The sequence below is a fragment of the Maniola hyperantus genome, chromosome Z, assembly GCF_902806685.2.
Source record: "Maniola hyperantus chromosome Z, iAphHyp1.2, whole genome shotgun sequence".
Classification (NCBI taxonomy): domain Eukaryota; kingdom Metazoa; phylum Arthropoda; class Insecta; order Lepidoptera; family Nymphalidae; genus Maniola; species Maniola hyperantus.
In genome coordinates, this window is record NC_048564.1 from 929,398 (window position 1) to 942,614 (window position 13,217).

General features: G+C 45.4%; 1 protein-coding gene across 1 annotated transcript; it reads left to right on the top strand.

Annotated features, from left to right (window-relative positions):
* Positions 1-583: 583 nt before the first annotated feature.
* LOC138404522 (G2/mitotic-specific cyclin-A-like) lies at positions 584-10,966 on the top strand. The gene is made up of 7 exons (XM_069508754.1): positions 584-596; positions 768-803; positions 1,885-1,941; positions 7,466-7,611; positions 7,701-7,934; positions 8,473-8,711; positions 9,212-10,966. Exons 4-7 carry the CDS (start codon positions 7,528-7,530, stop codon positions 9,216-9,218), a joined length of 564 nt encoding a protein of 187 aa, XP_069364855.1. The 5' UTR covers positions 584-596; positions 768-803; positions 1,885-1,941; positions 7,466-7,527; the 3' UTR covers positions 9,219-10,966.
* The last annotated feature ends 2,251 nt before the right edge of the window (positions 10,967-13,217 follow it).

The window sequence follows — 13,217 nt, forward strand, 5'->3', positions numbered from 1 at the left end:
GATACCTATCATGGACTGGCGCAAAATAACGCCTGCTTCTATACAATAATTTTTAGATGGCGATGATAATAATAATGATTGTAACTAAAGTTTAAGGTAATAAGCAATCAACCAAGTAAACGTTGATTGCTCGATGCAGATTTGTCTTGTTTTGGTAGATTCTAGTAAATTAGGCTTATAGTTATTGTCCCTCGAGCATTTCATTTTATTTGCCAGATAAAAATGAACAGACAAGTAAAAAGCCCAGTAGGGCGATTGCCTAAAACCTGCATCAATCGCTTCGCTTGCTCACTATTGGCTACAATACATTTTTGCAACAAGAATCGCACAAATTCAGGCAATCAAAACAATTGAGATTGTAATAATGATTGATGCAGGTTTTAGACAATCGCCCTACCGCAATCGCGCAGCAGGGTGTAGTCCCGAAAATCCGGTGTTTGTCCCAGTTTGTCCTAGTTATATTTTATAGATGGTAGCCGTGAGCACACGCCATGAAGTAGGCGGAGCCTGGCGGCGGCCGGCGCGCGGGTATAAAAGGCAAAAACGGGGGCGCTTCGCCGCATTATTTTGTACACCGCCGCCCAAAGCAAGTGTTGGTAAGAGCTCTGAATTAACTTTAACTTTTTTTAAATTTCTAGTATTTTAATTTATACCTTAGTTTTAGGGAGTTTTATTTAATTTTAAGCACCCGGTTACTATTCCTAACTAACTTCAGAAAAATGAGGTTCTATTTTTGCACCTTTTTCAACATTTTAATTTGTTTTCAGACACACTAGAGACGATCCTGGTCGCTGGCGGGGTAGGTAAGTTATTTTATTAAAGTAGAGCTATTTTTGATAAAATTCTAGTCATTCATTCAATTTTAGATTTTTGTACCTCCTATTTGCTAATCAAAATACCTACTGAGTCCTACATTTTGTGCGCGTACAAAGCGCGATTTAAGTTTTTAATTTTTTCTAATTACCTACCTAGGACTTACCTACTTTTAGATTTTTGTATTCTAGGTAATCAAAATACTGAGTCCTACGTTTTGTGCGCGTAGGTACAAGGCGTGATTTAAGTTTTAATTTTTTCTAATTAGGTAGGTACCTAGGTACCTACCAACCTACTGACCGGTATAACTAGCTACTTAATTTGAAATGTTCACGTCGAAATACCTAGTCTGCTATTTTGACATGTGGCCATACAAACCAAAGCCCATGTTTTGCCCGATTTTTTTGTGTAGATAGGTATACCTACCTACATATATATAATTTTTATTTGTCGATATTTCGACCCAATTGCACGGGTGCACCCGGGGGTGGTCCCGTCGTGACCATGACCCGTCGATGTCGATATTACAACCCAATTGCACGGGTGCACCCGGGGGTGGTCCCGTCGTGACCATGACCCGTCGATGTCGATATTACAACCCAATTGCACGAGTCGTGGTCACGACGGGACCACGCCCGGGTGCACCCGTGCAATTGGGTTGAAATATCGACAAATAAAAACATCAAATTAATCGTGGTACCTATGTAGGTACCTACCCGTTATCTAAATAGGTTTATAAAAGGAAAAGATGACTGACTGACTGACTGATCTATCAACGCACAGCTCAAACTACTGGACAAATCGGGGTGAAATTTGGCATGCAGATAGCTATGTATGACGTAGGCATCCGCTAAGAAAGAATATTTAAAAATTCAAACCGTACGGCGCGGGGGTGAAATAGCGGTTTGAAATTTGTGTACTCCACGCAGACGATGTCACGAGCATAAGCTAGTCTAAGTACATTAAAATATGATATGACTGTCGATTTTCATTTTTGTTTCATATAGAAACTCTTGAATGAATGTGGAGTCATAGGTAATGTTATGTGTGCGTGTGTGTGCACTTCTGCAGGTTTCCCCGCCAGCGGCCAGAACAGACAGCCAGCAGCGACAATAACATACTTATTAGGTAGGTACAACATGTGACCATACAACGGAAGAATGAACCTCCCTGCCTTGGCAGGGAGGACCTTTAGCGCCACCGGGTCCACTATGGGCCCCAACCACCCCGACCAACCCGCTCCTGGGCCCCATCAGGGCCCGGAGTTCCCCCAGACATTTTACAAAGACGTCGACATGAGTGCTCTCATCGCCGACCTCGCGACCCGAGACCCCAACTACCTTAAGAAATTTAAGGTACATGCGAGTCGGACGCCTACGCGCTACGACCGTCCCCCGGCATCTCCTCCCTCGGCCACGGCCATGGAGGACGACACCCCGACCGTGACACCGACCGACACTAAGGAGCCTCACTCCAAAACCCCAGCCGGGCCTTCAGCCCAAAAACCGATCCCGACCAAGGAGCCTCACTCCGAAACGTCCCCAGCCTCCTCTGAAACAGAGGAATTCATGACGGTGCAGACGAAGGCCCAGAAGCGAAAGCTGAAGGCCTCAAAGTCGCACGCAAACCCACCTAAAAAGGTGGGCGTTGCAGCCCCTTCAGGGCCCGGTAACCAACCCACGACCTCCCAAGCGACCTCCGAGGAGGAGTCTGAAGACTCCCCCATGGAGGAACCGCCAAGGGAAAAAGTCCCTCCTCTCTTCATTAGAGAGAAACTGAGCTGGCAGCGTATCCTGCCACTTTTAGACCAGCAGGGTATCTCCTTCACGAGTGCCCGCTCGACCGCAGTGGGCATCAAAGTTCAATGCCCAACTTCAGGCGACCATCGCCTTCTCACCAAGACTCTCCGTCAAGAGAATGTAGGGTTCCACACCTACGCTCTTCCCGACGAACGCGTTTTACGCGTAGTCATTCGCGGCCTTCCGAAGGAGCTGAACACCGACCACATAAAGACAGACCTCCTTTCCCAGGAGCTGCCAGTACTAGAGGTTCACAGGATGTACCATCCTAGAACCAAAGCCCCCTACGAGATGGTGCTCGTAACCCTCGAACTTACCCCCGCGGGTAAGAAAATCAACAACATCACATCGGTGTGTCGTCTCACGGGTCTTAAAATAGAGCCCCCCCGTAACCGTGGCAGGATGGGCCAGTGCCATCGCTGCCAGATGTACGGCCATTCCGCAAGGAATTGTTTCGCCCACCCCAGGTGCGTAAAGTGCCTAGGGGACCACGGCACCTCCGACTGCCCCAGGAAGCAACCTACCGAGGAACCCCCGAGCTGTGTTCTTTGCAGGTCTCAAGGGCACACCGCGAATTATCGCGGATGCCCTAAAGCCCCCAAGGAGCAAAAGCGAAGGGTCAAACCGGCCGGCCGCAAACCTGCTGCAGCTCCCCAACCCGCCCAGAAATTCGTCCCTGCGCCGGCTCCGGCCACCAACGCATGGGAAAAACCCCTTCCCAGGGCTAACCCCCCTGCGCCAAAGCCCGCCCAACCAGCCCCGGCCAAGCCCGCCCAATCAGCCCCGGTAAAGGCTCCCGCGCCTACGCCCCAGCCCCAAGCAGAGCCTTCTCTCCATTCATCCGCGGCGACTAACGCTGCGGATAATCTCCACTTAATCGAAACTGTCCTCGCCTCTATTGATATAGTGGAGATGGAAGTTTTCGCCCGGACCTTCAGGAAGGATCCCAAATTAGCTATTACCCAACACTTGGGTCTGCTCATCTCCATTAATAACCTTAAAGCAACCCATAATGGATAGTACGACCAAAGGTAGATTAAAACCCCACTCCTTAGTAGTCGCGTTCTACAACGCGAACGGCCTTATCGACCAAATGGACGAAGTCCGCCAATTTGTATGTGCACATCAAACCGACATTCTTCTAGTGCAAGAGACCTTCTTGAAACCTAGTAGAAGTAATCCCAGAATTGCTAATTTTAATATAGTCAGAAACGACAGGGCCACTGCTAAGGGTGGCACTGCCATATACTACAGAAGGGCTCTTCACTGCACTCCTCTCGATCCTCCACAACTAACCAACATGGAAGCTTCCATATGTCAGGTGAGTATGACTGGCCATCCGTCGGTCATACTAGCATCCGTTTATCTCTCTCCCTCGAAAGATCTGTTAGAAAGTGACATCCGCGCACTTCTCTCACTAGGAGACTCCGTTATCGTGGCCGGAGACCTTAACGCCAAACATCAAAGTTGGAATTGCCGCTCCCCGAACTCACGAGGACGCCAACTCGAAAGACTGACGCACCGCCCCGATCTTAACTTCATAGTTATAGCCCCTGACACACCGACTCGTTATCCAATGACCGACAATTCAACAGACAGACCGGACATACTCGATATAGCTCTTCTAAAGAACATCGCCCTTCAGGTGAGTCCTTTGGAGGTGCTGTCCGAGCTAGGTTCAGACCACCGTCCCGTCCTAATGCGGCTAGGACCCCCGCCCACCGCGGCCCCCCCGACCAAAACAGTCATTGACTTCAAGAAGCTCTCAGAGCATCTTAAGTCTATAGACTCAGTGCACATCTCTCAAATTCCTGACATTATAGGTAGTCTAGATGAAGCGCATGCAGCCTCACTGCACCTTACTAATCATATCCGTGATGCTCTAAGCGCCTGCTCCCGACAGATGCCGAACGGTTTCACCCGTCGACAGTTGCCGGACGACGCCAGAGAGCTCATCACCATCAAAAACGCTAAACGTAGAGCCCATGACGCATGTCCTAACGCCGACAACCGGAGAGAACTCTGGAGAGCCCAGAGGGAGGTAAAGGCTCGCCTTGCCGAACTCCGCGACGAACAATGGGACAGGAAGCTGAGTGAGCTCAAGCCATCGCATGTAGCCTACTACAGCCTGGCGAGAGCTCTCAAAGCCGACCCTGTCTCGGCCACTCCTCCGCTTTTACGTCCCAATCAACCGCCCGCCTTTGAAGATGTCGATAAGGCCGAATGCTTGGCCGATAGCTTAGAAGCCCAATGCTCCCCGAGCACCATCTCTGTAGACAAGTCCCATATAGAACTAGTCGAAAACAAACTAGCATCTATCTTCTCTTCCGCCCCAGGTGGCGATCCAATCCTCCCGACGAATAGCGGCGAAGTTCGTCAAATTATCAAAGAATTTCACGCCAAAAAAGCCCCAGGCCCCGACTCTATTAATAACAAAACTCTAAAGTTACTCCCCGACGTATTAATCAACCTCCTGGTTGTCATTTTCAACACCCTCATGGCGGGATGCTCCTTCCCCGACAGGTGGAAAGAAGCTACCGTTATAGGCATCCCCAAGCCAGGGAAACCTAGGAACCTCCCTACTAGCTACCGCCCCATTAGTTTGCTCAACACCCTTGGCAAGGTGTATGAGAAAGTCATCCTTAACCGACTTAGGTCCGTCGTAGAGGAGAAAAACCTCCTCAACGACGAGCAATTTGGCTTTCGAACCAGACACTCATGTGTTCATCAAGTGCACCGCCTCACGGAGCACATCCTTCTCGGTTTCAACCGATTCAAAACGAGAGGTATCCCAACGGGAGCCCTCTTCTTCGATGTAGCCAAAGCCTTCGACAAGGTGTGGCACGCCGGCTTGATCTACAAGCTTTACCATCTAGGCGTGCCCGAAAGACTCGTACGTTTACTACGAGAATTTCTCACCAATCGAACTTTCCGCTACCGTCTGGATGGAACCCTATCCTCCCCAAGACCTCTTCGAGCAGGAGTCCCTCAGGGCTCCCTGCTCTCGCCACTTTTGTACGCGCTGTACACCAGCGACATTCCCAGATCCCCTCATGTTCATATAGCCCAGTTCGCGGATGACACCGCTCTATACAGCTCCGACTTAAACTACCGGAACGTTAAAGCTCGACTCCAAAAGGCAGTCAGTAGCCTAGGCCACTGGTTCCGCCTTTGGAGGATAGAGGTTAACCCGGAGAAAAGCGCAGCAGTGCTCTTTCAAAAGTCCAAAAGGAAATCACAATACAAACTTCGACAGACTGAAATAACTCTTTACGACCGCCCCATTCCCTGGCAAACTAATACCAAGTACTTGGGTGTAACCTTTGATGACAAGATGAGCTTCGCCGCGCACATTCGTAGAGTCCGCAAGAACGCAGCGTATGTGCTCTCCCGTCTTTACCCCATGATTTGCGCAAAGAGCAAAATGTCACTTCGACATAAAGTCACGCTATACAAAACGTGCATCCGCCCAATAATGTCTTATGCCTGTGTTGCATTTGCACACCTGCCGCCCTCCTCTCTCAAACCTCTCCAAGTCCTACAGAATAAGTTTATGCGTACGGCCACTGGCTCCCCGTGGTACATGCGCAACGTGGACCTCCACAGAGACCTCCAACTCCCGACAATAGCTCATTACTTTAAACAGCTTTCCAAAAATTATTTTGAGAAAGCCATTAGACACCCCAACCCCCTAATAGTTGAGGCAGCGACTTACACCCCTGACCGAAACGACCCCCCAGATAAAAGACGCCCTAAGCACGTCCTTAACGACCCCGACGATCAAATCATGACCGACAATGCACCCTATCTCGTAGGGATACACAATTCAACCTCATCACAGCGTCTTCGCCGGCGAAGACGAGGTCCCCGATTTCTAACGTCACCCGGACGTGGGCTCACGCCACGGCCTCGGGGGCGTACGGACTAACCAACAAAACCGACAACTCCACCCATCCCAACGTCATCCTAAGCCGTGGTCCGAGCCTCACAGGAGGCGCCCTTAGGAGGACGTTGCCCCCCGACCTCTCGAATTATTTCTTCGAGCCCTAGGGCTCACCCCCAGGCGGAGCTTCGCGCTCGCCAACCCCCCCGGTGACGCTGTAGCGGCCAGTAGGGCCTACGCAGCATAGTCAATCCGAAACAACACAAAAAAAGGAAGAATGAAGACTTAGATTGGAGTTATAACGTCTTTAAAGATGACTACGACATTAATAAAGAGAGTAGTGTAGAAGAACTCTGAGTACGGCGGCGGGGTGATTAGGTACGTATCTCGCGACAGGCTTGCGACAGGCGTAAATCTCGCGATCATTGCTGTCAAACGTCCGGCTAGAGAGAGACAGCAATAGCCACAAAGCAAAATAAGAAGAAGAGAGACGGCAAATGAACTGTCGCATTTCTACTGCTGTAGCGTTACTGTCGCTACTGCAACGTTTTACATAATAAACTCGCGGTTCGTGACATTGAAACCACTCGATCAGGAACAGGAAGGCATTTCCGGAGCCACCATTGATGACGAAGAAGACAAAGAAGATTCGTCTTCTTCGTACGAAGACGAAGTTTTTACTGAACGTTTTGACAGCACATCTCAAGCTGATGATTTCTGTAAGTGCCTTTTAATTATTTACTAGCTGATGCCCGCGACTTCGTCCGCGTGTATTTATGTTTTTAAAAGTCCATTAAAAAGGGTTTTTGAAAATTCAATTCCTAAGGGGGTAAAATAGGGGGTTGAAATGTGTATGGTCCACGCGGACGAAGTCGCGGACGCAAGCTAGTCACGCCAATAAAGTAGTAAAATAAAATTTTGCGTGTTCTCCCGGATATATTTTTTAGTATTTCTTTTTAATTTGTTCCAGGGCTTAATTACTATACTTCAAGTTACAATCAAGCCTACGGACCAGAACTGTTTGAGTATTTGATGATGAGGGACAGAACTCCTCAAGTTCCAAATATAAGCGACTCAAAACGTGTTGCTATATTGAATTGGCTAGTGAACATCAACGTAAGTACCTACGTCTACCTGTACCTACAAGTTCTAGTGTGACTCATACTGTTTTCGTAGTTAATCCAAATAATTATGTTCATATCCAGGGCTCGATAGGAAACCCTGCAGTAGTGCAAACGGCAGCATGGTATTTGGATGCCCTACTCTCGGTCACTGAACTCAATATAAACAAGTGGCAAGTGGTTGGTGTCGCTTGCTATTGGATAGCGATGAAAATACACGGAAAGAGCTATTCTCTCAAGGCGTTGGTCACAATCGGCGGGGATGCCTACTCTGCTAAGGTTTTGAAGTTTACGGAGAGACTTGTTTTGAGAACACTGGTAAGATTTCATTGTTTCATTCTTAATTAAATACAAATCTTATATTATAAATACTACAGTGCGTCAATTTGTTACTAACTTTTCACGAGCCACACGTTTAACCAATTTTGACGAAATTTCATACAGAGATAGCTTGCATCCCGGGGACGGACATAGGCTACTTTTGTTCCCTATAAACTCATCGCCGGCTCACTTCAGAGCACGGGTCTCCTCACAGAGTGAAAAGGTTTTGGCCATAGTCTACCACGCTGGCCATGTGCGGATTGGATTGGTAGACTTCACACACCTTTGAGAACATTATGGATAACTCTCAGGCATGCAAGTTTGCTCACGATGTCTTCCTTGGACTGTTAAAGCAAGTGATATTTAATTACTTGAAACGCACCTTACTCCGAAAGTTAGTGCGTGCCCGTGTATCGAACCCCCAACCTCCGATTAGAAAGCGGACGTCCTAACCACTGGGCTATCTCAGCTTTTTTCTACAATACGGCTACTTTTGGTAGACCCCCTACTAACCTAATCGTGCTTTATTTTCCAGGAATTTCCGATCCAGCCAGTAGTGGCGCAGGATTTTATATCCTATTTGTCGTGGGAGTGCGACGCGACAAACTACGCGGACATCGAGACGGCCGCCACGATGTTCTACATGGCGGTGCTTGTGCTGCAGAAGTCCCTCAAGCTGTACCCTACAGCGCTAGCAGCCGTCGCTGCTATACGCAACGCCTTGAACATGCTCCACAAGCAGGAGTTACTCGAGAAGCTCGCGAACAATGCTGTGTAAGTTATTTTTTAAATTATGATAAGCGTTTGCGCTGCATTTTCCAAGTTTTTTTTTGTTTTCATATTCTAGGGCTTATGGTAAGTAGAAATGTCTTTGTATGTCCGCTGCAAAGGCTCAGGCACGCTCAGGTATAAAATATATAATTAAGCAATGAAATGAAAAAAACTTATGAATGCATATCAATAATTCTGGACAGGATATAATATACTTATTGTTATATTTTATGTTGATAGATCAGTCAGTCAGTCAGTCACCTTTTCGTTTTATATATTTAAGATTAGCTAGTAACAGCTAGTTAGTTTATAAATATTGTAGACGTTAAAAATCATGTGTTCAATGCAAATGTAATTTCGACGCGACTCGCGCGCCACGTGTCGCATTGCACGTTGATGGAATGTCAGAAATCTTCACGCAAGTGCCCAAACAACAACTGTACAAAGTTTCAATGCATAGAAGACGGTTACAAATATTTATACGATTTTTGTTTTTTTTTCAGATTTTGAAGAATCCTCCGTCCGCCAGTTGCCATGAACAGCGCATCGCACGAATTGCTATAAAACCGGCGCGCGGCGGGGTGATTACGTAAAACGTTGCAGTAGCGACAGCAGTAGCAATGCGACAGTTCATTTGCTGTCTCTCTTCTTCTTCTTGTTCTTATTTTGCTTTGTGGCTATTGCTGTCTCTCTCTAACCGGACGTTTGCCAGCAATGATCGCGAGATTTACGCCTGTCGCAAGCCTGTCACGAGATACGTAATCACCCCGCGGGTCAATTTAGATGATGTACCTACCTACCTACGAATGTTCGGAACACATGCGGAAAAAAATTCATTGTCAGCCGACGACTTCGTGCGCATAGACCCTGCCACTTCTAAATTATAGATATTTTTTCAACAATAAATTACAGACTGTCACAGTTGCCGTGGCGGCTCAAAGAAGTCGCAGTGTGTGTGCGCACGGAGTCACAGCCGACGACTTCGTGCGCATAGACCCTGCCACTTCTAAATTATAGATATTTTTTCAACAATAAATTACAGACTGTCACAGTTGCCGTGGCGGCTCAAAGAAGTCGCAGTGTGTGTGCGCACGGAGTCACAGCCGACGACTTCGTGCGCATAGACCCTGCCACTTCTAAATTATAGATATTTTTTCAACAATAAATTACAGACTGTCACAGTTGCCGTGGCGGCTCAAAGAAGTCGCAGTGTGTGTGCGCACGGAGTCACAGCCGACGACTTCGTGCGCATAGACCCTGCCACTTCTAAATTATAGATATATTTTCAACAATAAATTACAGACTGTCACAGTTGCCGTGGCGGCTCAAAGAAGTCGCAGTGTGTGTACGCACGGAGTCACAGCCGACGACTTCGTGAGCATAGACCCTGCCACTTCTAAATTATAGATATTTTTTCAACAATAAATTACAGACTGTCACAGTTGCCGTGGCGGCTTAAAGAAGTCGCAGTGTGTGTGCGCACGGAGTCACAGCCGACGACTTCGTGCGCATAGACCCTGCCACTTCTAAATTATAGATATTTTTTCAACAATAAATTACAGACTGTCACAGTTGCCGTGGCGGCTTAAAGAAGTCGCAGTGTGTGTGCGCACGGAGTCGCAGCCGACGACTTCGTGCGCATAGACCCTGCCACTTCTAAATTATAGATATTACGTATATAATAATAAACTACAGATTGTCATTAGTTGCCGTCGATCGTTCATAATGGTAGTTTGATGCTGTAGGTATAGCGCATAACTGATTAAGGACTTATTCCACCTTCCTAAATAAGACGTCATAAATGGTATACTTAGTTACCGTCAAACTAGACAACTTTGCCACTCAATGATACTTTTTCCAAAAAGCAATTTATAAAAATCGATATGGGCAACGGTGGCTAAAAGTCCGGCTTACTTTACCCGCATTCAAAACCTAACAAATTTTGGTTTAAATGTTAATTTATCAAAAAAAAAATTACATAGTGAATTTGCTTATACTTAAATAGCTTTTTGGAGTTGGGTAGTTTGACGATAACTAGGTATACCATTTAGGACGTCTCATTTAGGTAGGTGGAATAAGCCCTTTAGGCTCCTGCGGCAGTGGAGGGGTGCGGGAGGGTGACAGTTGTGTCAGGTTGACGAATCGCCGAGCTCGTCATCACACCCTTCCGCACCTCTCCACCGCAGGAACCTACTCAGTTTTGTGTTAGATCTTTATTGCATTTTAGATTTATTTAATAAATTGTGTGATAATAAATACTTATTTTGTTTTATTTAAAACTAGATGATGCCCGCGACTTCATATTGTCTTCCTATGCCTATGTCCTTCCCCGGCATGCAAGCTATCGGTGTACCACATTTCGTCAAAATCGGTTGAACAGATGGCCCGTGACACACTTTCTAATTAATAATACCTACTAGGTGATGCCCGCGACTTTGTCCGCGTGGATTTAGGTTTTTTAAAATCCCGTGGAAACTCTTTCATTTTCCGGGATAAAAAGTAGCATCTGTCCTTCTCTCGGATGCAAGCTATCTCTGTACAAAATTTCATCAAAATCGGTTCAACGGATGGGCCGTGAAAGGCTAGCAGACAGACAGACACACTTTCGCATTTATAATATTAAGTATGGATAATTGAATAAGTATTCTTAGGGCCTGCGCAGACGAGGGACTATTATCCCCGGAGGACAAAATGGCTTATCTTTTAGTACGGTGTTTCACCGTACCAGAGATAATCTATACCAAGTAATACTACTTACTAATAAATAAAATTGAAGTGTCTGTCTTTCGAAATAATAATAAATAATCGAAAAGAAATAATAGTAATATCGAAATAACTACCTCATATTAGACTCATATGGTTATTTGAACTCAACGTCAAAATCGGTTGAACAGATGGCCCGTGACACACTTTCTAATTAATAATACCTACTAGGTGATGCCCGCGACTTTGTCCGCGTGGATTTAGGTTTTTTAAAATCCCGTGGAAACTCTTTCATTTTCCGGGATAAAAAGTAGCATCTGTCCTTCTCTCGGATGCAAGCTATCTCTGTACAAAATTTCATCAAAATCGGTTCAACGGATGGGCCGTGAAAGGCTAGCAGACAGACAGACACACTTTCGCATTTATAATATTAAGTATGGATAATTGAATAAGTATTCTTAGGGCCTGCGCAGACGAGGGACTATTATCCCCGGAGGACAAAATGGCTTATCTTTTAGTACGGTGTTTCACCGTACCAGAGATAATCTATACCAAGTAATACTACTTACTAATAAATAAAATTGAAGTGTCTGTCTTTCGAAATAATAATAAATAATCGAAAAGAAATAATAGTAATATCGAAATAACTACCTCATATTAGACTCATATGGTTATTTGAACTACCATAACTGAATCACGTTTTTAGAATTTTTGTCTGTCTGTTTGAACGGGGTAATCTCCTGAACGGCTGAACTTAATTTGATGGGACTTTCACAGACAAGTAGAGGATACACCAGGGAGTAACATAGGTTACTTTTTAACCGATTTTCAAAAAGGAGGAGTTGAGTTTTTCTCCCTATGTACACCGAAATCTCCGAGATTACTGAACCGATTTGCGCAGTTTCTTTTTTAATTGATAGAGAAACTTTGCGACGTTGTCCCATACAAAATTTGAAATTAAACTCTTCAATCCTGATACTGTACGGGACCTGACAACAAAAACTGATGGGATTTATAAACTGTCGGTAATAAATTGATATTGGAGGTACCTACCAAAGGTAGTGGCAAATGTGTAAAAAATAAAGTTGAAGTCAAGAACCCACAACTCCTCAACCCTGATACTGTAAGGAATTTATTTAAAATCGGACAACAAATGCTTTCTTCATATAAACGTAGGAGGGAAATTACAACAATATTCGATATTGTACGCACAAAACTAAGAATTATATCGATTTATCTCGTCATTATCTAGGTTTATCGATGCATAAAACATTGAAAAAAATATTGATTTAAAAGTTACGAGGCTCAAAATATTTCTATTTTAACACTAAATTAATGACAACTTTGGGCGTAAATAAATAAGATTAGGGATATGAAAATTTTAAAACAATTTATCATTAGACGTTGTTTATTTATTCATTAGCTGAAATAGCTTTACTTTGCAAACATAAATTCAGCAGTTTTTTCTCAAAAATACTTTTCCTAGACCCTTTTCGCGCGCTTGATTTCGGTGAAAATCATCGTGCCTCTCAACTTTCTCATACAATGTCAAGTGAAAAGCAAACATGTTACCCACGTGCGCTGCCAATTTCGGTCGAGTGTCCTGCGTCACCTTAAATGTTCACTTTTCATCAAGTCTACTTCCAAGCTATGTCCTCCACGGACAAAGTCCTCGCCTGCGCAGGTCGCGAAGCAAAAATCGGACAACAAAAGTGATTTCACTGAAGGAGTTTTTGGAATCGAGCTGGGACTTTTTGTTTCCCGACATAAAGACAAGTATTTTATGTCCTTCTGTAAGTATTATAG

Bases quoted from the DNA above. Each gene is read 5' to 3' on its own strand.
- LOC138404522 (XM_069508754.1), top strand. From the start codon at position 7,528: ATGATGAGGGACAGAACTCCTCAAGTTCCAAATATAAGCGACTCAAAA. The intron at 7,612-7,700 runs GTAAGTACCTAC...GTTCATATCCAG, and splicing joins ATTGGCTAGTGAACATCAAC to GGCTCGATAGGAAACCCTGC. The intron at 7,935-8,472 runs GTAAGATTTCAT...TTTATTTTCCAG, and splicing joins GACTTGTTTTGAGAACACTG to GAATTTCCGATCCAGCCAGT.